The sequence below is a fragment of the Pipra filicauda genome, unplaced genomic scaffold (genome assembly GCF_003945595.2).
Source record: "Pipra filicauda isolate LSUMZ 115617 unplaced genomic scaffold, ASM394559v2 scaffold48_size3843733_pilon, whole genome shotgun sequence".
Classification (NCBI taxonomy): domain Eukaryota; kingdom Metazoa; phylum Chordata; class Aves; order Passeriformes; family Pipridae; genus Pipra; species Pipra filicauda.
The window spans coordinates 1,362,266-1,387,147 of record NW_024104631.1 but is presented as its reverse complement, the minus strand read 5'-3'; the positions used below and the strand labels follow the sequence as shown (position 1 = coordinate 1,387,147).

The following is a 24,882-nucleotide window of genomic DNA, read 5'->3' as shown; positions in this document are numbered from 1 at the left end:
GAGTAGAAAATCCTTCACAAAGCCATATTTAAGAACTTAATTAAGTCAATAATGTTTTTTTTTCTTCTAATTCCATCCAGCAGTTAAGCCAAAGTTGAACTAATTGTGGTCACTAATACTAGAAGGCAAAAATAAGAATACTTCTTGTGAGCTTTCCAGCGCACAAACTGCCTGTCATCCATCACCAACGCCCTTTGGCTGTTCTTCAAGTGCTCATAAGTCTTTGCTGCTGTCAGTCTCTACTGTGGTGAATAATGCACCTTCACATGTTTCTGCTTTTACTTCTGTGTCCACCTACCCCTTGCATTCATTATGCCACAGCTACTGAATTATTATAGAGGTGGGTGGCTTACCTGTAGGGCTAGTCACATTCTAATCATGACAACTTTTTGTTTACAGTTCCTGAGGTATCTTACTCCTGGGATTCACTTCATCAGTCAAGATTAACTTTGGCCTTTATTTTAAGCCCAGAAGCTATCCAGAAGGCATCTAACAAATACATAAAATACAGAAATAATACCAATAAGCACCTTTGGGAGGAGACAGAGAAAGAAAGGTCAGGAAAAACACCTAAATACTACCTTGGATACTCATCTGCAAGCCCTCTCAGCCAACTATGTGCAGGATAAAAGACTGTGGTAATTTTATAGGATTAGCACTACAGAAGATTTGCTTTGAGTGAGGAGTGAATGTCACAACATGTGATCAGTGGTGACACTGCAGTACATGAAGAGGCCCCAGTAGGCTTTGTTTCATAGATACGAAAACAGTGCACAGAACAAACTTGGCCCTACCTGAGCTTTTCCTAAAACCTCACATTTCCTCTGTTTCCAATGTCACCTTCACAACCCACTTTTTAATCTCCACCAACAGATGGAAACAGAAACTTGGATCAAGAGGAAACGCCGCCAAAGATTAGAAGTTTGGAAATTTACAACTCTTATCTAAGGAAAAACTACAGTGGAAGCCACTTGCTTTAGTCAGAAGCCTGTATTATTGTAAAGAAGCTGCAATATATGTTTTTGCTTTCAAAATCAGAAGGTGGAAGAGTAATATTTTATGGGTCAAGCAGAATTAAAAATAAAAACAAAAGCAATTCATCTCCTAGTCACCCAATCTGGAAATTTTTAAAGCTAAGGTCTGCAAAGCACTAACTTGGTAACAGACATAGTGAATAACAAACATGAACTTGTCACAGATCACTGTAAAAAAAAAGGCAGGTGTCCTACTTTAAACCATATTTTTTTGTTTTCATTACTGTTAATCCGCTTTTCCCCTTACAGCTATTCAATAGAAAGGATGACTGCAAAGTAGTACCAGCTCAGCAATTTGGAGGATGGAAAAAAAGTAAGAGTGCTTTCAAAAATTACAGAACAGAGTTCCAAAAAGAAAATCTGATTTAAAAACTCATTTCTGTTCAGCAGTCAAGTGGTCTGTTTTGAATTTCAATGGCTATCTGTAGCACTGAGGTTTCTGTGTCATTGCATACAGAAGAGCTGACAAGGAATGGTGCTGTCTTACTCTGTTCCTAACCATAACCTGGTAGATAAAGTCTGCAGTCACAAGGCAGCTGAGAGCTCCACCAAGACTATTAAAACATACTGGCAAAGCTGAAAGGAAGAAATTTAAATGAGGCCAGGTTAGAGGTTTCAAAGGGATGAGTGACTGATCCTGTTTCATGTTATGCCAGACAATGCTAATAGTTTAAACACTAGCTCTGTCAAGTAAGAAATATATGTATTATTGTCTGTGAATTATTAAAATTGACTTCACCTACTCACCTTTAGACTTTTCTGACTGAAAGAAAAAAAAATCAAGGAAAAAAAGCCTCACAAGGGAGGCATGCACTCTTAATCTATTACTAATGTCTTCTTGAATCCTGTTAATATTTTTCATATTGTCTGCTTTGGTGAGCTCAGAGACTATATGTGAGGAATGAGCAAAAATTCCAGCTGATCCTAGGCATAAAGCTCTTAATGTTTAAGTCTCTCTTGCCCTGCAGATAATTACTGTCTCCTCTTTCACCCATCCAGCTGGGACATCAGACAATTTGGGTAGCATCCAAGATGGGCATGAAGATCCATTTCCTGGTTCATGACAAGTACTGTAGATGTTTATGCCACAGAGATAATTTTTCTAGGGTTTTATTCAGCAACAACCCCCCGCACCACCACCTTTTTAAAGTTGTTTATATCTGCAAGGCTCGATTTCCCCTGCAATTCAACCATACAAGCTCTCCTTGGACACATGGGAAATATTAAGGATACAAAAAAATAATTAACAATGTAAAACTTTTTTGTAAGTTCTGATAAGGTCAGAATCATTGCTACAGGTTTTTAGTGGAATACAAAGATGAGACAAGAAGACCTGGAAGGTGGTCAAACACTCCTCAACATTATCATCATCATCATCATCATCATCACAGGGTAGCAATAATAACAAAGGTCCCACCGTTTCATGCCTCCATCATGAAATTATTAATTTACAAATGATGACTCTAAAGATGAGAGTAAAGATGAGAGAGCGGAAAAATTAAGGTTGTTTTGTTTTTTTAAGCAACCACCTCCAAACCTCTACTTCCTTTCCACCATTTGTCCTTTTGAGAGAAATTGCAAATGGTGAAGGACAGAGATAAGAGTCTGAGCAAAAGCTTCTTAGGGACTTTTTTGGGGAGACAGAAGATCTCTAGGATCAATCTAAGAAATAGCCTGATCAAAAAGTACCTGCTCCCCAAATTAGGCTTGCCTTAGAAACACTGAAGAGTCAATTTTTTTCTCTTTTTTTTCTTTGAGCAGAATATTTTTTGACTTTTTTTCCCGTATGTGAAGTTAAAACATCCTACATTTTCTTGGGGAATAAACTTCAGATAACTAAAGAAAGAAAAGAAATTGAATAAAGTCTGTTGTCATTTTTGGACTGTGAAACACCTGAAAAATCATGAAATGAAAGCTTTTGGAGACAAACCCCCAAACAGTCCTCCTTCCTCAGAACTGGCTACACCTTTATGCATTTCTTCTTACCTGGTCCATACAGCCCTTTCACACTGCCCTGGAGTGTCCCTCCAAGGGACAAGTGCGCTCACTCTCATAACACCTTCAGCAGCACCAAAGTAACAATGACAAATGTTTGGAGAAGGTGGCATAGGATTTTGAGAATCAGTGGCTTGAAGTACCATCTTTCAAGGAGGAAAAATATTAGGTGCCATGGCATACCCAGGCTTGAGAGAGTTATTACCCCAGCAAACCACTGACTGGAAGACTCCATGCTGGAAAGGCCAATGTCAAGGCATCTGCTGACCCAAACCCAGCAGAAGCTGCTTTTACCAACACTGAAACGATCTCAAGATAAAACAAATGAACACTCTGGGGCTGTCATCTTCCTTTGTGCACCCACTCACCCATAAAATAAAATAGAGACAGATGAAGGCAAGCAAGCTCTGGCTAAGGCTGAAGAAATTAGACATGAGTCTAGCCCTTAATTCCAGATTTGTTGAAGGAAACCTCACCTCTGTCTCATATCCTCTGTATTCAAAAGCCATTTTTATTTTCATATAAATCATGTCATTTACAGTTTTCTGCTGCCATTCTAAAACCATTGCAAGGGTTGAGTTGGCAGAACACATGCAAAAGAAAAGGTTACAACGAGGTGGGAAACACAATCAAAATGAGAACAGTATTGTTAACACATTGCTTGACTTTTAAAACCCTATTGTAAAATAAAATAAACAGCTTCTAAAAGGGAGACAGATCTTCAGACATGCTCCCACTTTTGAATGAGAACCAGCAATCAGGTGTGTAAGTGACCTCAACCACCTCTGATGCCAAGGTCTTCAGAAAGCCCTGAAACAGATTTGTGCTGAGCCACTCTGCCACTCTCACTGGGCACTCCAAAATGTGGTCTGAACCACAGTTTGGCTCTTTTGAATGTCTGAACTCATGCAGGAAATGGGGAATAGTCTGTAGGTGGTGGAGACTGCTGGCAGGAGGGAACACAGCAGTTGTGACAAATGTGTCTTTGGTGCTGCCTAAGCCCAGATTTCTGCTCTGGCTTTTGCCTGCTCCAGGCTCTCTCCCACCCCCATGACTTCCCTTCAGAGGCTTTGCATTTCCCACCACATCTGCTGGAGTGTTTGTATGGGATAGGCATGGGACAGGCATAGGACAGGCAGTGATAAGAGAACAAGGGATGGTCCAAATGAGGGTGAGACAACAGAGAGAGATAACAAGGGGGAGGAGGAGGCCAAATGGCAGGCCAAGAGAAGGGGGAGGCAAGGGGATAGGAGGTGAGATAAAGAGAGACTTTCTGTGCATGAATAAACATAAATAAGTGAAGAGGTGGCAGTAAGACCCCCCACTGCCAGGAAGGCAGAGAAGAATTATGGGCAGGAAACATCACTGCAGGAGCAGTTGATTAAAACTACAAACTGCATGAACTTGATCTAATTCCTTCTTGCCTGCAAAGCTACCCTAAGAGAACCTGGTTAAAGAAATTCTCCTGAGCTATTTCAGCATCTCCGCTCCTGAGCACTATGCTCAAGTACAATGGGGCAGGCAAACAAGAATAATGAGCTGGCACCTCCTGAGTTCCCACAATGTTCAGGCTGGCCGTCTCAGTTCCCATCACAGATATATTGCTTTGCTTCATATTAAGATGCAACAATGCACACAAGCACACTCTTAGCTAGTAGTATGGAAACTGTCCCTATTAACTATTCATGCCCTTGAAGTGAAGCACTTGCTTGGATGCGGTGCTGAATCAGGCAGTTTCTAATTAAGGAGGTAAACAGCCTTCTATCCTCATTCATCTCTCCCTCAGCCTTAATCCTCCAGTCACCTAAGTTTAATTTAAAAATCTGTTTTCAGGAGTTGAGCCTGGATCTGTCACATCTAAGATTGCCACTAATTGCTATGTGTCAACAGCATTCAGAAAAATGAGCAACGACTTAAAACCACCAACTCCTCTGCCTGGATGACAGCTTTATCTTTACACAGCTTTTCAATGGGATTGCAATCTCTTTATCCACCCAGATTGGAAAGTTGTATTGCCCAAAGTTAGTCAGAGCTTTCTCCAGTTAGTCTGAACATTTCCAAAGAAAAACTACTCGTCTTGTAAATGAACATATGGTCCAACAACCAAGGTGCAAAAGCACTCCAACTTAGACCCCAGGATGTAAGGACACCCTCTTCCTCTGGCTAGTCTTGTCAGATGGTTGTGGCATTAGAGGATCGGAAAGCAGACTCAGAGAGACAGGCTGATGTTCTCAGGAAGATCAATGAAGATGTGAAGGTCACAGATGACACATGGCTGGTTTCAAAACCTCAGGAATGACAGCAGAGAAAGAGGTGGTGAAGGAAGAAGGGGAACAGAGCCAGCTGTAGAAGTTGCCAGAGAAATGTTTTGTTGGAGGCACAGCAGAGGAGGAGCAGGATGACGCAAAGAGAAGCAATGAGTAAAGCACAGCATAGGAGCAGTGGTGTCCAGAGGGATTCCTTTACTGGATGTGGCTGTCTAATACTGATGTAATGAGCTAGTTGTGAAGTAAAAAGTCAGAATTGTGTGTGGGAGGGCTGGAGGGGCACATATTAGGTATCTGCTCCCTCAAGAAAGGAGGTAAACTAGGGCTCCTGCTAAGAGTCTGTTAAGAGGATTAAAGACAGTGAGCAAGACTGTACATGAGCCTGCTGAAGCTTCTCCAGTTTGGTGACATATTGAAAGGAAAACATGATAGCAATAATGGTCTTCCCATCTCCTAAGGAAGAACTAAGATGAACAAAATCAGGGTGAGATTAACTAGAAAGCTATCTGTGGAGGAAGGGTTGCATCCACTAGGAATGGCAGCAGAACACAATGCTGTCAGGCTCTCCCCCTGACTTTGCTGCCACTCTATGATATCACTCAAGCTGTGTAGTCTGTTTGCTCTGCCAGACATGTTTCAGAAGCAGAAAGACAGTGATGCTATTTTTTAAAAAACCTTTTTCATGTGCTTGTTGAGAAACATTTAAAATATGTTCAGTGCTGCTTAGATGTTATACAGAGACAAGTTACTACTGATCATTATTTTAGTTGGCTGAATTTCATATGTGTATTTTCAAAGATACCTCTGAAATGCCTGATATGTAAGGCCTTCACTAAAACAAACAAACAAACAAACAAAATCTACTGCAGGTTTTATTAGCAGGAGGGACAAATAAAAGGAAGAGGGTGGCAAAGCAATGCAGAGATAATGTTGAGTTTGAAGAAAGGAACAATACAAACATTTTGGCTGACACAGCAGCAAAATCACCTTGGAGGAGAACTAAGGACAAGAGAAGTAATAGTTTTCAGAAGCTGACATATATTTTCAGAACAAGTAGGAAAAAAAAAAGAGAATACTCTCAGTATTATGACAACTCACAACTTCTTTACCTGGCTGCTAATGAGGAAAATAGACAGGAAAATCATCTGAGATTATTCTTCCTTAAATGCTCCCATTTCATTTTCATGAGTATTAGTACAGGCCACATATTGACACTGATGAGCAAAAACGGTCCTTGAGGAAGGGAAGCATGTGTTTCCTCATGCAGATATCTGAACAGTTTACAGTCACAGGCGGCTCTGAACTTAAGAGTAGGAAATGAAGCCTGTATGAAAACTAAAGTGGAAGTGTGGGGCATTTGGGGGTTTGTGATTATGGTTTCACTAGATTCTAAATGTTCTTTAGGGCAGGAACACTTAGAGCAGTTCAAAAATGTTTTTGACTGTAAAAAAGCTGACTTTGGGTGAATGTGATATGCCCCAAGGAATTTTTTACTGGAATCCTATGAAACATGGGAAATACAGAGCTGAATTTTTAAAAAAACATCTGAAGAGACTGAAATTTAAAGCCATCCTGCTTAATTCCAAGGAGGGAAAAAGGTAACTGAGGCCAAACATAGTTAAGCAAAGATGCAAAGTTTAGTAAAAGCAACACACAGAAAACTTGAGAAATCATATATATATATGTATATGATTATATATAAAAAAATATATATATGTATATATATTTAATTTATATCAGTGCTAGAAAGAACTGGGAGAAAAATGTTAAGGTGTATAACAAAAGGAAGAAGTTAGCAAGTTAGCATGACCTTTTTTCTTTGAAGAATAATACGAGGCCAGATGATTATTTAAATATTAGCATCACATTGTGACAGAGTTTCCAGGGCTTGCTTAAAGAAAGGAAATTTGCATTGATGATGCATGTGCATCCTCAGAGTTACAGTCATGCCAGCCTATAACAAATGTGATGCACAGATACAACCTGCAGTTCCTACACTAGGCAATCTGTAGGAAAACAGCAGATGCAGGTGGGAGGAAAGGGGAAGAATTCCCTGTAACACATGTAGAGCATTAGATTCAGAGAAAAAACATTTACATATGGTTGAAAGGTTTCTTTTCTTTTCCCGTTCAAAAAAGTAACACAAACTCCTAACTGAGAGATATATACATCTAAGTTCTGTGATGACAGGACACACCAGTGAGACCTGGGGTTAATCTTCATTGTTGCAGGAAAGGGCAATGAAATGAAGCAAGCTTCTGTAGAACTGTAAGCTTAATATCTGCCATGCAAAAATAATAGAAGCACTTTTACTCACACAGCTTATTCGGCAAAATTTAATTAGAAGTAATTGTGCAATTCTTAGAGGGAAATTTATGCATACAAATTAATAGTAATTGTCCTGCTGAGAGATAAGAAAATCAAAGACAGACCATAATTCTGTAAAAATTACCCAACTTCAGAGGCTGAGAGACCTGATGCCTACGACGTCGTGTGCTGCAGGGATGATTGTTTCCAACTTACTGAGGCAGTTCATTGAATTTCAGTTTTAATTTTTAAAATAAATTTAAAATTAATTTTAATATGTTTTTGTAAATACTCAAGAGATTATTTAAATCCAAGTATAGATTAAGTTGCCTACCTACAATATGAACATTCTGACTGTAACATAAGTAGAAAAGACTAGTGAGATAATTTCTGAAGTACCTACATTTCACAGGTGAATAAACTCTAGTGGGAACTGATTTTTACATGTTTAGGGCAGAAAATTAGTGTAAAGTATGAATTCACTAGCCACGTGCTTAAAAAGCTTGCAAAATGCATAAAAGCATCTTTCGTAGTGTAGTATAAAGTTCAGTATAAAAGCAAACTTGCCGTGAAGCTCCTGTGAAAACTGTTGATTTTAAGAAAGGCAAAAGTAATAACTTTTCTCCAATCCTTACTGCAGGTTAGAGGTTCCAAAAACAATTTAAAAAGGGTCAGAAAAGATACTGATAGGAATTCGATACAAGCCGAAAGAAACGATACTGATAGGTTTGTAGTTGGCAAGGCACAAGGAAGGAAGGAGAGAGACAGGCATTGGAAGCATTAGCAGGAACAATTCCCAAGGCCAGTAAATATCAAGGGGCCCCAAAGCAGTCAAAAGCAGAGTGAAGAGATTTAGAGCCAAGGCATTCAAAGGGTCTACTTAGTTTGACCAGAAGACAGTCTCACATTTCAAGGTTTCTTCTTCAGTACAGCTAAGCTTTTCAATGGGAGGCCTTGACCCCAAGGATCACTAACTGAAGAAAACAAATGTGTTTTCAAATGAATGTATTGGCACTGTCAGAACTGACTGTACACAAGATTAAATTATGTTTATTTTCACTTTCCAGAATACCATGTTAAATTTTAGAGAGATAGACAGACAGAAATGTTTCCAAGTAAGACATGAGAATCTGAGCATCAGCTTTTCTGCGTCTGTTGGGATTCAACAGCAGAATTCCTGTTAACTGATCTGGCTATGCCTTCTTCCAAAATGTCAACCTGAGGCTTTCTTGCCTTCAGCAGTACTGGTATGGGTGGCAGGAGGGGACACGTGCTGTCAGTCTGTTTTAGTAATTTTGTTGCTTTTCCTTGCTTTTGTGCAATTGATTGGAATTTGGTCTAGTATTTTGAATTGCACAGATGTGATTCTCTGAATGAAACAAAAAGTAGTTTGCCTGCCTCTGACAAAGAATGAAAATAAAATCAGAATTTCAAAAAAAGAAAGTGATTCTGCGTATCCATCCTGAGATGCTCTGAAAAGGAAACTGATTTCAGGAAAAGGATGCCACATCTATTCACAGAGGAGTTTGCTCACAGTTCATCTGTTCCTTAAGACAAAGGTACTTCAAAACTCATTTTGTGCTTCTACTTTGATCATGCTTGCACAGCTTCACAGCCTTTTTGGGTTCCATAGGAACCAAGTAGGGACTGTATTAAGAGCCCTCATTCAAGGGAAGGTGGCCTATGACAGATCAGGTAATTTCAGATAAACGTCAGACATCTACCGTGTTTATACACAGTGCTATTTCCAGGTCAGAATCCACTCTATATATGAATACATCCTTATACGCATATATGGATCCGCTAGAAATTACATGAGTATTCCTGACAGATGTGTTCTTATGCACTATTCCAAAATGGACAAATGTATAGTGAACTGAATTTAAAATCGAGAAACTGTACTCCCAAAAGCAGACCAATAAGGACAGAGAAAAAGGAGACCATGGGCACCACTATTTCAGCAGAAAGTGTCTGAGCATGTGAATAAGGTGGAACTACAGCCTACAGTGATGGCTTCCAAAGAGCTACATATTAACTGTGAATTTTGAAGAGCGAATATGTACTTATTAGTAAGAGGTATGACAAAGCAGGAAAGTGGGTCTCACAAAGCAGAGACTTGTTGGGTCAAGTGTCCTTTTCCTGTTTGGCAAGTCCTTTTGTCTCTGTCCTCCTTATCATCCTGACACCTTACCACAGCACAGAATGACCGACAGCTCTTAATGACTTCCTAGCATTTGATTGCAATACACAGGCCCAGCCCTTTTTAACATAACATGAAAGTCTCTGTTCTCCTCTGAATTTCAATTTTAGAACCTATGTCCACTTCCACACATGCAGGCTCCCCACTCCCACCCTGCAACACAAAGGTGCTCTTGTCACCCCCCTTGTTTGAATCCGACAGCTCTTCATCGCCTGACAGCTGGTGCTGTGTCAGCAGCCAGTGGGGCTGGTATCACTCCCCCGAGGAGAGGAGAACATCCTCTCCTGTGTACATCCACTACTACATTGCACAATTGGTGCTACTGTTCCCTGTGTCCAGAAACCAGGCTTCGTCCTGTACTATCTCTGCACATTGCCACCATCCTGCCAGACCTGGAAATATTGTTGTTTTTTTCCCTCTCCTAGAATGCTTATTAGGTGGTGGGAGCACAGGGATTAGTGAGTTGGTCCTGCTGGCAGCATGTGTTGGTTTAGTACCCCTGGTAGACTTCACTGGCGCGTTCCTGGGAGTAAAGATGTGTTCTGCAAACAATCATTTGCTGAGTGGGATCCTGCAAAGCACCCAAGAAAACAAAGCACACGTGCACTTCTAAAACGGGAATTTTGCAGTACCCATAGTTACAAAGAACAAAGCTGGACAGGGGATACTCACTGGATGAAGTTGAAACACTGTCATGAAACACAGAAGGAGGTACTTTATAATGAAGCTCATCAGTGCCCACCTTCCTCTGCTTTCTGCTCTCATAGCTGGAGGAGAGGTGACCATATTCCCATTCACAATCGGAAGGAACAACGAGATGTTTTACGCTTTGTTTTGTTTCCCATAAGATGTTTTACCCCCTACAGCGCCACCTCTCCCACTCAGAGAGGCTGACCAAGATTCTCTGTGACAGGGCCACCCGCTCCTCCCGCCTGCTCACTTGTTTCTTCCCAGGTAGCTGGCTGTGAGGGGGCCAATAAGCAGGCTAATTTAGAGCTCTAAAAGCTGGCAGCGGGAGTGCAATTAAGCTGTTTTCACAGACTGCTGGCCAAATGCAGCAATTTATTGGCTGAGTGATTGGATTATTCATTTGCAAAGCTAAGAGAGGGCATTTTCTTACCACTTCAGTTGGCCTGTAGTACTTGTGATTGATTGTCACATGAATCTTGCCAGTCTCTTTGCATCGTCCCACCTCATTTTTATTCTTCCCTTCCCACCTGTAAAGAAGATAAACATTTAATCAACCCATAATTACTTTAGTGCTCTGATCTTACCAACATTTGGCCTTCTTTCATTTACTTGAGGCTGGTGTCGATTCTCCCTGCAGGACAGTATAAACTCATTAGCTACAGGAACAAAGGCAGAGTTTAGACTTGAATGGAGCAACAGTGGCTTTTGAAGTCTCTTTGTTTTGGTTTTTGATTCAGTGGAAAGTCTAAAATACAAGACTTCCAAATTAAGCACATAATGCTAAGGGAAAATAAAATGTCCTTATTTCATAATGTCTCATGTATCTGCGAATAAATATGACAGTGAGGTTTTTCATTTGTGGATTGGTTCAAAGTTGTTTTCTTAAAATATTTTTAATTCTTGTATTTTGGCCAATACTTTCAGGAACTCTTTAATCTGTTAATTTCATAGACGTGAAGCTCTGTTTGAGTAGCATTAAGCTGCATAATTTAATTTGTGCTTAACTAGGAAAAAAAAACCAAAACAAAAACAGTTACTAGTTTTTAGTCCTACCTCAACATGGCACTCCACATACACGTATTGTAAATGCTACTTACTATCTGTGAGCTGAAAGACAGCTACTTTATCCAAATTAGTTTCATATGTGTTGAACAGCCTGCAATTTGCTGCAATTTATGTGATCTGGTTGCGCTGTGAACTCTTCTCATTGAGACTGTCCTGGTCTAAAATTTCAGGAGCAACAGAAGAGGAACAGTTTGGTGGGTGACTAGCTCTACCTTTTGGGAGGTCAGCCTGCAGCCTCGATGCCTGAGGACAATGCTCCCACTCAAAATAAATGCTTCAGATGATTTGTGTAGGAACATACATCGGTGCATCAAACTTAATCCATTGAATATACAAAATCCAGAGTTATGATTGAAAATCTATCCTCTCTTTGCTTTTTCCCTCTAAGTATATACCATAGGGCTCTGCACCAGCCTGGCATAAAAATATGATGATGAAGTCAACTACCTTTTTTTTATGTTTAAGTAAAATCCATATAATTTAAATCAGCACTGTGATTTAGACTATTTCGCCTCAGTCACCAGCAAGGAAAGAAAAGCAACCTTTGCCTCCCACTTGCTAATTGTTCTGTCAGCTCTTGGGATTTTGTCAAAGATTTGATTTCTCCTTGCTCCCCTGCTCCACCCTCCCACCCGAACCCCCCAACCCCTCTCCTGAAGCTTCTAGAAGAATTTAATTCTTTGACAATCTCAGCCTTCATTTTTGAGTTTCTAGCCCTGAGGGCTAAGGAGAAAAGTCTGAAGATGTGACCTCTGTGTGCTCATGAAAGTTAAGACACTGAAAGGGAGAAAGAAATACCAAATATGCATTATTACTAATTTTTGAATCCCACAATTTTTATAACACAACTCATGACTTCTGAATGACTAGCAAAGCCTGTAGGATGCTTGATACTGGGAACACTTAGCATTGAAATAATTTCCAACAGATAATAGTGACAATGAAGTCAGCTGTTAATGGTCATCCCATGATGCTAAAGATGATTTATAATTTAAATTTTCCTTCTTTCTTTTTTGCAGTTGCTCTGTTTTAAGCCTGAACTGCAAAGTTTTCATTCAGAAGCCAAAACTAACATTAGCCCCTCCCTTTAAAGGGCAGAGGGTAAAGATGTGCAGGACTCAAATGAGCTTAATAGAAAACTAACCCTCACCAGTAAAACAACAGGAAGCACTTAGATCAGGAGACGTCAGTTGTTGGAGGTCACTGAGCAGAGAACCCCATTTAACACCCAACAGGCTCCAGAAGGCTCAGTCGAGCCAGTAAAGACTCACTTAATGTTGCTATCAAAGTTATATAACAATAGAAATAGCTTAAGAAGAAATCTCCACCCGTTCTGTTCAGCCCAGTAATGTGAAAAGTTCACAAGTTAAAAAAAAAAAAAAGTACATTGTGAACAAAGTAACATTTGATAGCTGCACTTCTAATTGCTCTTGGCACCTCTATGCTCACAGCTGGGGACACCATACTGCTGATAAAAGGGACTGTGCAGGGGCCAGGCTGACACCAGCACCAAGACATCCATTTCATCAACCAACTCCCCCTCCCCTCTCTAATCACAAGGAAAGAGAAAAAAAAAACAACCACCAAACCCCTCCTTAATTTATAGTCAAATTGCCATCAGAATTTTTAACTGGAAGATGTCATGCCAAATTATCTCGAAGCACAAGCGTGGTGGAAGAGGCATGGGGAACCCCTGTGTTGCTGTGGCTTTAGATAGTTCCAGCCACAGACTACCCAATTTCTGCTCCTTAGGGCCAACGCCCACACAGGCAAGAAAACAGTCTTGTGTAACCTGGGGGAAACACTGAAGTAAGTTTGGCTAATCAGGACTGGGCTAAATTTATAGATGATGAGGAGTGGATCCCCCCAAACCCCAGCTGGTGTCAAAGCCCAGAGCTACCAGGCAGGCACCTGCTGGCCTACTGGAGGCTTTTCACAAAATGCTGGTCCTGCAGACAACAAGCCTCTACAGCAAGGCCATTGCCTGCCCCACACTGTGTAGCTTAACCCTCTCACTGAAGCAAAGGATAGGTTTGCTGTCACAACTGGTGGCATCAGCCATAGGCCAGAATGTTCTGCACTTGCTACCAACAAAGCAGGTTTGATGCCCTTTGCATCTACACTTCCATGTCGAGTGCCTCACTGTTGGAGATGGGTGCTTAGGGATTGCCTAGAATGATAGTCACTTGTTGACTATGGTGGATACCCACTGCTATCGAGGACCTCAGAAATTCCCATAAAACTAAGTTAGTCACATTTCAAATGCATGTGCAAGTTTACTTGCTTGAAAAGTTCTTCACCTCAAGAGCTTTTAAATTCTGGATTTACAGAGGGATGGATTGCATTTACTTTAAGGCTAATTCCATATCTGGAGATCACTACTATCATAATACTTATTATCAGCAGTGACCAATGCTCCTTGTGTTTTACCACTTTGGAGATTCCAATTATTTTTCATTTCCTATAACTATTCAGTAAGAGAGCAAGCTTCAAGCTATGAAAACATCCACAGGTAGAGAGGATTTTGTAAGGATGAAAAGCAGGGGTACCCACCTGGTGGAGTGTGAGCTGGGCAGGGAAGGAGACAGGGGAGCCAGGATAATTGAGGAGTGGTGGGAATAGCACTGCAATGGACCAAATGGTCTGAATGGATGTAATTGAGAAGCAAACAAAGCAAAGTACATATATTTTTATGGTGGTCATGAAATCAACTAAAAATTAAGTCTTTCACAGAAGCACAGATAAACTGAACAAGTATATGCATTTCATGTCCTTGTTTGATCTTTACATAGAAACAGAACTGATGGTATTTAAAAAAACATTTAAAACCATTAATGTCTACAGCTGCTCAGCCTCTTTATGGAAAATAAAACAATCATGAAGACCTTTAAAATGAAAGGCATATTTTCTATATGCCATAGGAAATAATTTTACATTTAAAAATGAACAATAAATTAAATAAAAATAAAATTTTAGGAAAATTTTGCTCTTCCTCCACAGGCAATATGATATACCACTTGTGTAGACTTCTCAGATCTGTGGCCTGATTTCTATTGCATGCAAAATTAAGCCAAAGCACTTCATTCTGTCTTGGCACTTTATAAACAGCAAAACTGACACCATATAACAGACCATTAATATCCTTTGCAAGTAATCTTTTGAAGGAAAACTTTAAGCGTGACTCTTCATATGTTCATTTGCCACCAACTCAACCACCAACCTCGCCAGCAGCTCTGACGCATCAAAGCAATCAAGGATATAGGGATTGCGTAACCACAACCTTGTGCTTAAGTCAAAAGAAAAAGTATTCCATAAAGGAATGTACCAAAATTTTTTTTTTCAAAAGCTCTGGTGAATCAGCTCTTCAATGCTTTTTTCACTAGACAAACACAGTTTAAAAAATGCTATAGTTGTTGTAGTGCATGCATTGTCAAGCTCAAATTTCAAAAATCTAAATTGTGACTCCCCATATTACGAGACTTAAAAAAAGAATACATGCTAGGCTCCCTATTTTTTTTTTTTTATGTATTTCCAGTTAATTGGAAAGCTTTTGAAGTTCTATCTCTTCACTCCAGTTTGTGAAATTTGGTGTTGAGAAGAAAATGTTTTCTGAAACAATAGTAATGCTTCAGGGAAAATCAAAGCATTATGAAGAGAAAAGTTGTAATTTCAAGTAAGTTACATTAGTGTCAACCTGAAACAAAATTATATTAGTAGTATATAAAGGAGATGCTTTGACATCTTCAGAATCAATTTTTTTCTTTCGAATGGCTTTAAAACTTCTATTTACGTTATTCTTTCTTTAAATGTATGTCCAGCTGACCTGAAATCAGATATTTTCCTGAACTGCATTTGTAAGAAATATTTTAATTTAATTTTGGGGGTGGGGAATATGGAATCTCCCATGAAACTCCATATTTCATTCTCACCCAGTCTTTGTATAGAAAAAGCTGTCATACCTCTTATGAAGTATAAAATCAGATAATTAAATTTTTACAGTCTTCAAGCCTTAATTTGAATTGTGAAACAGAACTATTATTGGGTCTGCCTACAGATAAAACCTTATATCCATAAGAAAGTATAAAAATGGTACAGTCCTAAGCAAGGACCCATGCTCGTGTGTGTTCACCCAGGCCAGCACTCTTCACCAACCTGGTTGGGTTCCTTTCAACTCTCTTCAAAATGCCTCCAGTTCCTGCATAAGATCCTGTTCCCTTCTTCTTTATCTGAAAGCGTCTGAGTTTCTTGAGCTGGTAAATACAACACATAGCACTAGCTAGCCAGCACTTTTTGATGGGCAAACCAGACTGGAAATAGCAGCTGTTTTGCTGATGACTTCTGATGGCTCCTCTTCCATGTCCCCACAGCACCATTATTAACATATTGTTGGCTTTCTGTTCTCACAGCAATCCTTCAAATCTCATGTGTTTCTGTAACCCAACCTTCTACTTCAGAGTAAAAAGAAAAAAAACAAACCAACAAACAAACCAGAAAAACCCTCTGCCCTCAGTTAAATTTCAGTTCAACCTTCACTGTCACTGAAGAGGCCACTTCTGTTAGTAGTTCACCTCATTAGACCTTATAGCTTATCTGCAAACTTCCCCTTTTTAAGGTCATCTTTTATAAGACCAACTAGCACGTTAGTTAAGATAAAATTTGTATGTAGAGCCAAATGACTGGAGTAAAATATTCATTTTTTTCTGAATTAATTCTGATCCTGCAAGCAATGACTATTTCTGTAACAAATGTGCATGTATTTTTATATTAATAAAACTCACAATAAATCTTTCTGCAGCTTGAACAGTTTTTTCTTTTCTTTTGCTTTTTTCTACTTTCCTCATTTGCAGACAGCAGTCTTTCTAGCAGTCTGCAAAGATCTCTGAGTGCTGTAGTGGTTTCAGGCTATCTTCGCAATCCTGTTCTAATTTAATAAGATTAATGACAGAAAATTAGTCAAGACAAGCGTTTGCCTGTTTCGTGTACCCTGCTGTAGTTCAAATTATAGGCGGGAAGTGTTTCCCCCAAGTACTACTTAATTAGTAATAAGTAGAAAGGAAAGTAAAAGAAAAAAAATGTAATCCTTACAAGGGAAAATATTTGTAGCTTTGAGGCTTTCCTGCTGGTACAAAGGACTGAATTTGAATGATTCAGAGGACTATATAAATATAGTTTGAAATTTCTCCCTTGAAAAAGAAATGTTAGAAGAAAAAAACCAGACAAGTTAGATAAACTTCTGTGTACAGTTTACAGTCAATTTCAGAGAGAGAATCAGTCTTATTGCAGCTGTACATTTCATTAGTTACAAAAATGTAGTAAAATTTCTCTCTCTCTTATTTTGGCTGGAAGACATAGTCCTGACATGTGCTAATGACTGTCTAGAACAGAATATTATGTTATGTTCTTGGAAAGACTTTTTAGGCTGTCCTGGATTTTCAGCTGTACAAGTTAATGTGAATTGTTAGGAAGACAAAAAACCTAAAAAAATAAAATTCATATTTTTAGCTGGTTGATGAAAAGCCAGGATTGCTTTTCTTCCTGTTCTCTACTGCAATATCATGATGTGACAGCTAAGATTTTACATAACTTTCCCCGACGAAGCACAAAGAGTTAGGAGTCCCTGCACATGTGCCCAGTGTTCTCAGATGTGGCACAAGCTCTGCCAACTATTGTTTGCCACGACGTCCATCCTGGTCATTTACTCCATCATTCCATCAATTTTGAAAGGCAGATCGCACAGCAATACTGGGAGGCTTCGCCATCACTTATAGCAGTGGAAAAGGTGCTGTTAAATTTCCCAGATAAGTTTTTGAGGTTGCAAAATTTCATGATAACCCTGCAAAAAAACCCCAGGAACCCCAAACAACTCAACACAACTCTGAGGAAGGGAGATAGGAAGAAAGCAGCCATCCCCACAGGAAATTGTTTAGCAATTGCACTCTGGTGTACTGCTTCTTAGGTGCCTCATAAATTGTAAAGTAACAGATCAATGGGACTCACCACTGGGGTCCCACAATGCTAAAAGGGAGGATTTTGCTGCCAGGTTATTCCTTGAAGAAGATAAATTCAAACTGGAGGAGGTGGGAGTGGAAAGCTGTTGGGGGTTTCAAAGAATGTGAGAGGTTACCAACTGGCTGGCCAAGAAGCCAGCGAGGGCAAGGAGAGTGTGTCTGTGTGTGTATGCACTGCAAAAGCATGGGTCAGCCTGACACCTAGAAAAATTGTGGAGGTTCTTAACAAAACTTTCCAAATCCTGAGAAATATTTTACATCTAGTTCAATTTGAAAGATGAGTAGTGGATCTGCTGAGACATTATTCCCACCCTGAGAGCACAGGGAAAGAATGGCTGGTTTATCAGGACAGACTATATTCAAAATGTTCAGAATTGCACCATTGCCAAAATGATCAGCAACAAAATTATCATTAGCATTTAAATGTCACCTTAGTCTCCATATATGCAGTTATACACTGTAAATGGTGTAAGGAATTAATAACTTGTTCACAAGAAAGAAAAATTTCAGAAGAGCCAAGCCCCCGTTTCTAAAGTAATTTATGTTCTTAAAAATCCACGTCACTTGGTGTCATGTGAGTTCTCATACGATTTTTGAAAATTACTTTTTTTGATTAGTAATTAAAAAATCAACTATGCCTTTGTACACAGAAAATACCTGCCCTACCTCATCATTTGGAGTTGTACTGTGAAGTTTTTCTAAGACAGCAACTTGTGACTGATTGATTCAATCCAAACACTGACTGCAGTAAACACCAACATGAATGATATGCAGTCCACCACATAGCGCCATATGTGAGCAAAAATTAAACAGGACACAAAATTGGGAGTGTTAGGAACAACTAAATCTAAACTAAGCCTTTAATATCCCCTCTATAACAGAAGCTATTCATAAAAGTACTTTCACTTTTATTGCGGACTTGTTATTTCCTTTAGGTTTTCTTGAGGGCTTAATTTGCTTTCTGAAAAATACATGTGGATTTGTCACTCTTGGGAAATGCTGAGACTTCTTAGGCCAACTCTAAAGCAGGGACTTCAATTTTAAACTAGTGGATAAATTTACTAACATCAAAAGAAACTGCAAATAAAGACATTCAGATAGGTACCAACCTATATGTATAATTTTCTAATTGTAGGTAATCAAAATTTAAAAAAAAAGAAGTTGTTTACCAAACATTCATTCCTGCTTTGATAAACAATACCAGACAGGGGTAAAGTAGTTCTCAAAATCACTAGAATTCTTTCTTATACGGAGCAATTGAATTTGCAGCATTTTCTTATCCATGCTTACTAGGGTGAATTAGCTTATAAATACAAGAAACAAAAGTATAAAAAAGTGAAGAAAAAATAAGAAAGACAAAGCTATTACTAGAGCTCCTACTAACTCCTCTTTACCCTCTCAAACCTCCCTAGTGTTTAAGGCATATGGCACAATGTGTGATCACAGGGACATCTCGCAGTCAAGAAATGCTAAAATTATGGAGAGAAACTTATTCCCCAAACTGATCCTTTGGGTTAGAAATACTGTTAATACAGTCTCTCTCTCCCTCATCAGAATTTTTTTTTCTGGAAGCTGATGCCAAAAATTGAAACCAGACACTAAAAACTCATTGAGAAGAAAATGTTATTACCTCCCAGCCACCCACTGGCTGTTCAAATAATATTGTATATATCTGTGCACTTCTGCATATTTATTGAATTTGTCAAGTTTTTGTTCCCAAGTAAAACTTATTGGCCCTGTCAAAAGTTCACCAGCTGCACAAGTGACTTTGATGGCCCGAGGAACAGCCCTGGTGCTAGCGTCATGGAAGAGCCTGTGGCTTTCCTCTCCCTTTTCCAGCTGAGATTGGTATGTTGATGCATGGGGCCCAGAGAAGATACAGAAGGAGGGAAATTGAAAAAATAATAAACAATAAAAATATAAATTACAGAAAGCGCTCACCAAGCCATCCTGGTTTTATTATATGGCCTTGAGAAGGAATTTTGTATTTTCAATCAAACTATGTGGAATATGCATTGTAAACATTCTGCACCCACTGTTCAAGATTTCTATGGCTCAGAAGGAGAAGAGCTAATAGGAATGTAGAGTGGTTTGCTACATAAGTCTTGTAGTGTGGCTGACAGGCTGTCGCGTGGAAAGAATAGGATTGGCAGGTGTCACCTCTTCAGATCGCAGAGGATGGAAGCAGGACTGAGGGGATCTAGGGACACAAAATAAAGAATTGGGCAGAAAAGCTCCTTTCATGGGAGGGTAATGAACAGCACTAACAGTGCCCATCTTTGGAAGGGCATCTCTGCCCCCAGGACAGGGAGTGAATGGGAGAGCAGCAAATGAAGACCTTGACTAAAAAATTAAGACTAACCCACTTACATTTTTACTTGTGATCTAGAGGGCACCACTAGACATATCCACTGTGGCAGTCATTTGTGCCTGGAAGGTCTCACATGTTACTATTAGAAAGTGAGGGGAGGAAAAAAGAAGAATGTAGACAAACAATACTCTGTAAGACAGCAAATGTGACATGCTAGAAATGTTCAACCTGTGGCTGCTCTCTCATCTTTGTACTTACACGATGGTTTTCCCAATGTGCTTAAATGACTTCTCCACAAATTCACGGACACTGTGGACCTCCCCAGTAGCTATGACAAAGTCCTCAGGCTCATCCGTTTGCAACATCAGCCACATGGCCTGCAGAAAGGTAAACAAAGTCAGATTCAGTGCACATGTAAGTGGCCCCTTTGGTACACGATATTGTATTACTGCATTTTTGACTTGGAAATAACTAGACGTACACACACATATCTCAAGCTGGGGAAATTAGCACTTTCCTTACACAGTGGCTATTAACCAGTTCAGTGCAACTCTAAAAAGAGTCCAATTATTTCTTATTATAGAAAACAACGCTGTATTTGATTTTCAATTTGTTTCACAGCAGGGGTTTCTGCAGGGGAGACTTTAATATGTTTACTTTTGAACATTGAGACTTGGTTTAGTGCTCAACAGTGTGGATTCACTTGTTTAAAGCACTGCATGAATTGACATTGATATGGGGAAAAGAACAAAATTTTGTAATGTTTCAGTCTAGAGCGCTGTTGTCTGTCTGTTATAGAACGATGTTAAATACACTGAAGCATGAAAATATGGATCCTTTTCGCTCTTTCTTCTGTCACATTTGTTTTGCCCAAGTGAAGATTTTAATTAAAAGAGTTTAAAAGGTAACTAAGAATGTTTAACAGCGTATTTGACCAAATTAATCTGTTTTTCCTGCTGAATATGTGCTGAATGTTACATACTAAAGCACTGTAGAAGAAACTTCTTCTTTTGACACAGGAAAACAGAAAACACTGGTGGAAAAGTGAGACAACAATTAACATCACTTTCAGAGAACTGTTTGTGCAGCAAAAGGTTCACAATATGGTTTGAAGCAACACTTCATGGGATTGTCAACATCTTTGCATTTCAGGGGAGCAGGTTTAATTCCTGCAGCAGTCTTTCACAGAGTCCCCTCCCACAAAAAATTAATGATGGATGAGTGCCATCTCAGAGGCCTGGCCAGCTAAGTCAGCATGAAAAACAGAAAACAGATGGAAAGAGAAGCATGCAAAGACACGTGTGACTTGTCTAAGGTATGGTGGCAGGTACATTTCAGTTTTCTAATGCGAAAGGCACTGCCGCAGTGACTGGACTATCTGACTGCATAGGAGCTGTAGGTGGACAGAATAATTATTACTTTAGATCAATCAGAATGATGCAAATGCTTCATTTCCTTTGGCAAGGAAAAGGGAATACCTGTATGGCATGATCTTCATTTAATAAATAACCAAAAAAGGAAAACAAAATAATTCAACTCTCTCTCCATATGGTAGAAAGGACTGTCATCCTCTCACAGTGTAATCCACGATGCTATTTGCATTGACCTCTTCACATCAGCTTTAAAGAAAACAACTTTAGTAGGTCCCTTGATGGTAGTGGATACTCTGCAAATCAGATTAATAAAAGCTTTGGGACAGCTCAGTTTCTCTTGGTAAATACCACCTGAAATATTCAATTTTTCCCTCCTATTCTTAATAAATCAGTGTCCTGCATAGCAAGGCAATACATTCCACTTAAATGGTTCTATTTCCAAGCCATTTTTCTTCCCAGTTAATATTTTATGCATCTTCCAAAGTTTTGACAAGACTTTATTAACATGTTCCTTTTGAACCCTTTTGCTTCTTGAATGCGCATGGAAGGCTGGGTTTTGGGGAACTGCTGTGTAAGTCCTTGACATTAATTGTGCTTTAGGGAGATGACCTGCTGGGCAGGACAATGGCAGCAACTTTATTTTTCCTTTCCAGGATTGAACATCCTAACCAATGACGCAGAAATACCCAACTGGCTAATGAAACTCCTCTTGTGGGGAGGAGATGTCTTAACTTGTATCTCTCATATTAGCTTTCTTGGAGCACTGGGGTTTCCCTGATGATTTGAGAGGTCACTGTAAATCATCAACTCCTGTTTCTTCATGACTGGACAAGCTTGCAGGATTTACAGCTGTAGCAGCTGCACAGAAAGGTAACAGGAATATCTAAAATGGGTGGTTGATAGCTCTGTTTCTCCTAGCCTGGTCCCTAATTTCACAGACCTTCGGCTTTCGTTAAGCAGTCCAGCTGAAAACAACATGCTTCCTCATATGAGAGGGCATTATTTGAGCAAAAAAAAGGATTTCCAAGATTAGACAATCAGTCAGACAGAGGCAGAACTAACAGTGGTTCTTCTCCTGACTTTAGTGGATGTTTCCCATATATAATGAACTCAAGTTCTCACCCTGGCACTGTAGTGTCAGTTACATTTGAGAGATATGTGACAACATAACCGCATTGATTGGTAAAAATCACCCCTTAGCCCCAAATGCCACATAGGTTGACCGAATATGCAATAGTAGCATAAGCACCTGCTGTTTACTATGACCTTTGGTAAAGTGGTATTAAAATGTCTAAACAGAAGTAGGATCAGACTTTCAACAATTTTTTGCCACTCCCCACTTTTAAACACCTCAGTATTGTAATTCATTAGACACAATTTTAGTGCGGGTGCTTATGCCAAAACATTGAAAAATCCAGTGAGTATTTAAAATATTTACGCATTCCTTTTGCATATTAATATAAAATAGCATTGAAAGTTTCTCTTTACTATAAAATATGCCCTACATCAAAGGAGACAGCTCCAAAATACTGACAAAACCCAGGCTTTGACAGTGGGTCCAACCAGGTTTTATGCATTTGGGTGTATCAGTTCTTGTCTACTATTTCAAAAAAGAAGCAATCACTGTCTTAGAAATACAACTTAAACTGCAGTAAATTTTTACAGAATCAACTTAGTAATGATCAAACAATGCAGATAGAGTTGCTAAAAGCGACTTTTGCCTCAAAACCTACCAGGAAAGGATGTTTAACTTAATGATTGCTTGAGAATCTATCACTGCTAATTCTTTTATTTTTTCTGGCATTCACAATTGTTGGCACTTACAGTTACCTCAATCCAACCAGGTATGAAAAAACTTAACATGCTAAAATTTACAAAGTAAGCGATAGTTCTGTTTTGCTTCGAGGAGGGTGACGAAATGCTGTTGCTTTGAATGTGTCTGCATGAACAGTCTGTAAAAAAATGCCAAGGCAAGCCAGAAGAAAGAAAAAACTTTGAATAAGTTCCACAGTCAAATCTATATTTCCACAGGTGCAGCCCATGAAAACCAATGAGACATATGTGTACAAGCAGTAGCGATATGCTTTCCCTACAGCAAGTGCCAGGAATGTGCTTCCCCCCACATCAGACTAATAAAGGCTCTTGACCTATCAATTTCTAGGCATTTCCTTTAAGAATTCATATTGTACCAGACTCCAGGCTGAGAATGAGAGGAAAGAGGGAGATACAGCTCTAGGTTTATTTATCATTACTGAATGGCTTACTGGTTTTAACAGAGGGGAAAAGCTTTGTTTAAATTTCCACTGAAAGTAATTAATGGTTATTGACTGGCAAATGAAGAACAGGTGACACTCTGAATTAGAAGATAAATGATCTCATGTTCTAGCGTGATAATGGGTTAGTAATTGCTACAAAGCCTCAGCCTAGTGCGTCCCATCATAATGCTAGATCATGTCCAGAACACAAAGGCCTCTGTGTGAGAGGTATTCAGCCGTTCACCTCCTGATACAGCTGCAGAGTGATTTGCTCCATTTATTTTCTGATGGACTGCACAACTGAGGCAAAAGTTCACCCATTCTCACCTTCCTGTTCACATGCTGAACCACATGACCCATGACATGGCTGAACTGGGATTAAAAACATTGCCCAGCTTCGGCTCTTGGCTATCTTTTAACCATCGCAAGGTCATATATTTTAGGAATTTTTCTGTTGCAGAAATGGAGAATCATGGATTTTTCTGTATTTCTTTGTAAAGGCTTTTTTTGATGGGTTGATAAATAAAGAAATTACTTGTGTTCAGTTCTGCCACCTTCTCCCTAATGTTATGCTTAATCCAGATAACAAAACATGGACAGATGTTGAAAAAGAGGAGAAAACTACCATGGAAACAATTCAGGCTTCTACTCTCTTAGAATAAGACTGCTCCTTTAATGGAAAATGTAACAAAACATTTTTCATATTTGAACTCTTTTTGGCTCTGGTCTAGTGAATCACAAAGTCTAAAGGCAATACTATGTCATTTACATTTAAAGACAGAAACCTAACTGGAAAGAGATACATAGCAAGTCTAGCAAGCAGACACACTTTTATGATTATGTGGACTAGGATATCTGTTCTGCATGCCTGAGCTACAGCCTCTGCCAAAATCTTTCCTCTTTCATCTTTTCCCTCTTTCCTTTTCTCAATATAAACGCCTGCCAGTAGTAAGCACCGTTTTCAAGCAACATATCCAAAATATGAGCCAGTCTTCTCCCTGCCCAAATTTCTTTGCTTACATAGTGTTTGCACCTGGGCTAGTGAGTGGGAAAACCCAAGTTCGACTAACTCTACTCCCATGTAGGTACACTGTGTGCATGCCACTGCTGTTATGGTTGTGATGTGTCTGCTTGCCTTGAGCGTCTGGAGTATGTTGTAGATGTGTTTCAACATTAACTCCCACTAGTTCAGCATCCTAGTGAGAAAACATTTATTAACCGGGCTGTCATCCATGGATAACAAAGACTGGTAGTTGAGGTTATGTTTAACTCTATATATTTGAGACTTTTGTCTCGCTGTCTGCTCTAGCACTGTATATTGTTAAAATAGGCACATAGGTATCTTTGTATTCAAGAGGAAAAAAAATACAAATCCAA

At 39.3% G+C, this 24,882-nt stretch overlaps 1 protein-coding gene across 1 annotated transcript in view; it reads right to left on the bottom strand.

Annotated features, from left to right (window-relative positions):
• GMDS (GDP-mannose 4,6-dehydratase) overlaps positions 1 to 24,882 on the bottom strand; it is a 418,605-nt gene that overhangs the window by 64,125 nt on the left and 329,598 nt on the right. Inside the window, exons 8-9 of the mRNA XM_027727942.2 lie at positions 20,136 to 20,254; positions 10,924 to 11,020 (exon numbers count right to left, since the gene is read on the bottom strand). Coding sequence (XP_027583743.2) covers positions 10,924 to 11,020; positions 20,136 to 20,254 — 216 coding nt within the window. The remainder of the gene's footprint in view (positions 1 to 10,923; positions 11,021 to 20,135; positions 20,255 to 24,882) is intronic.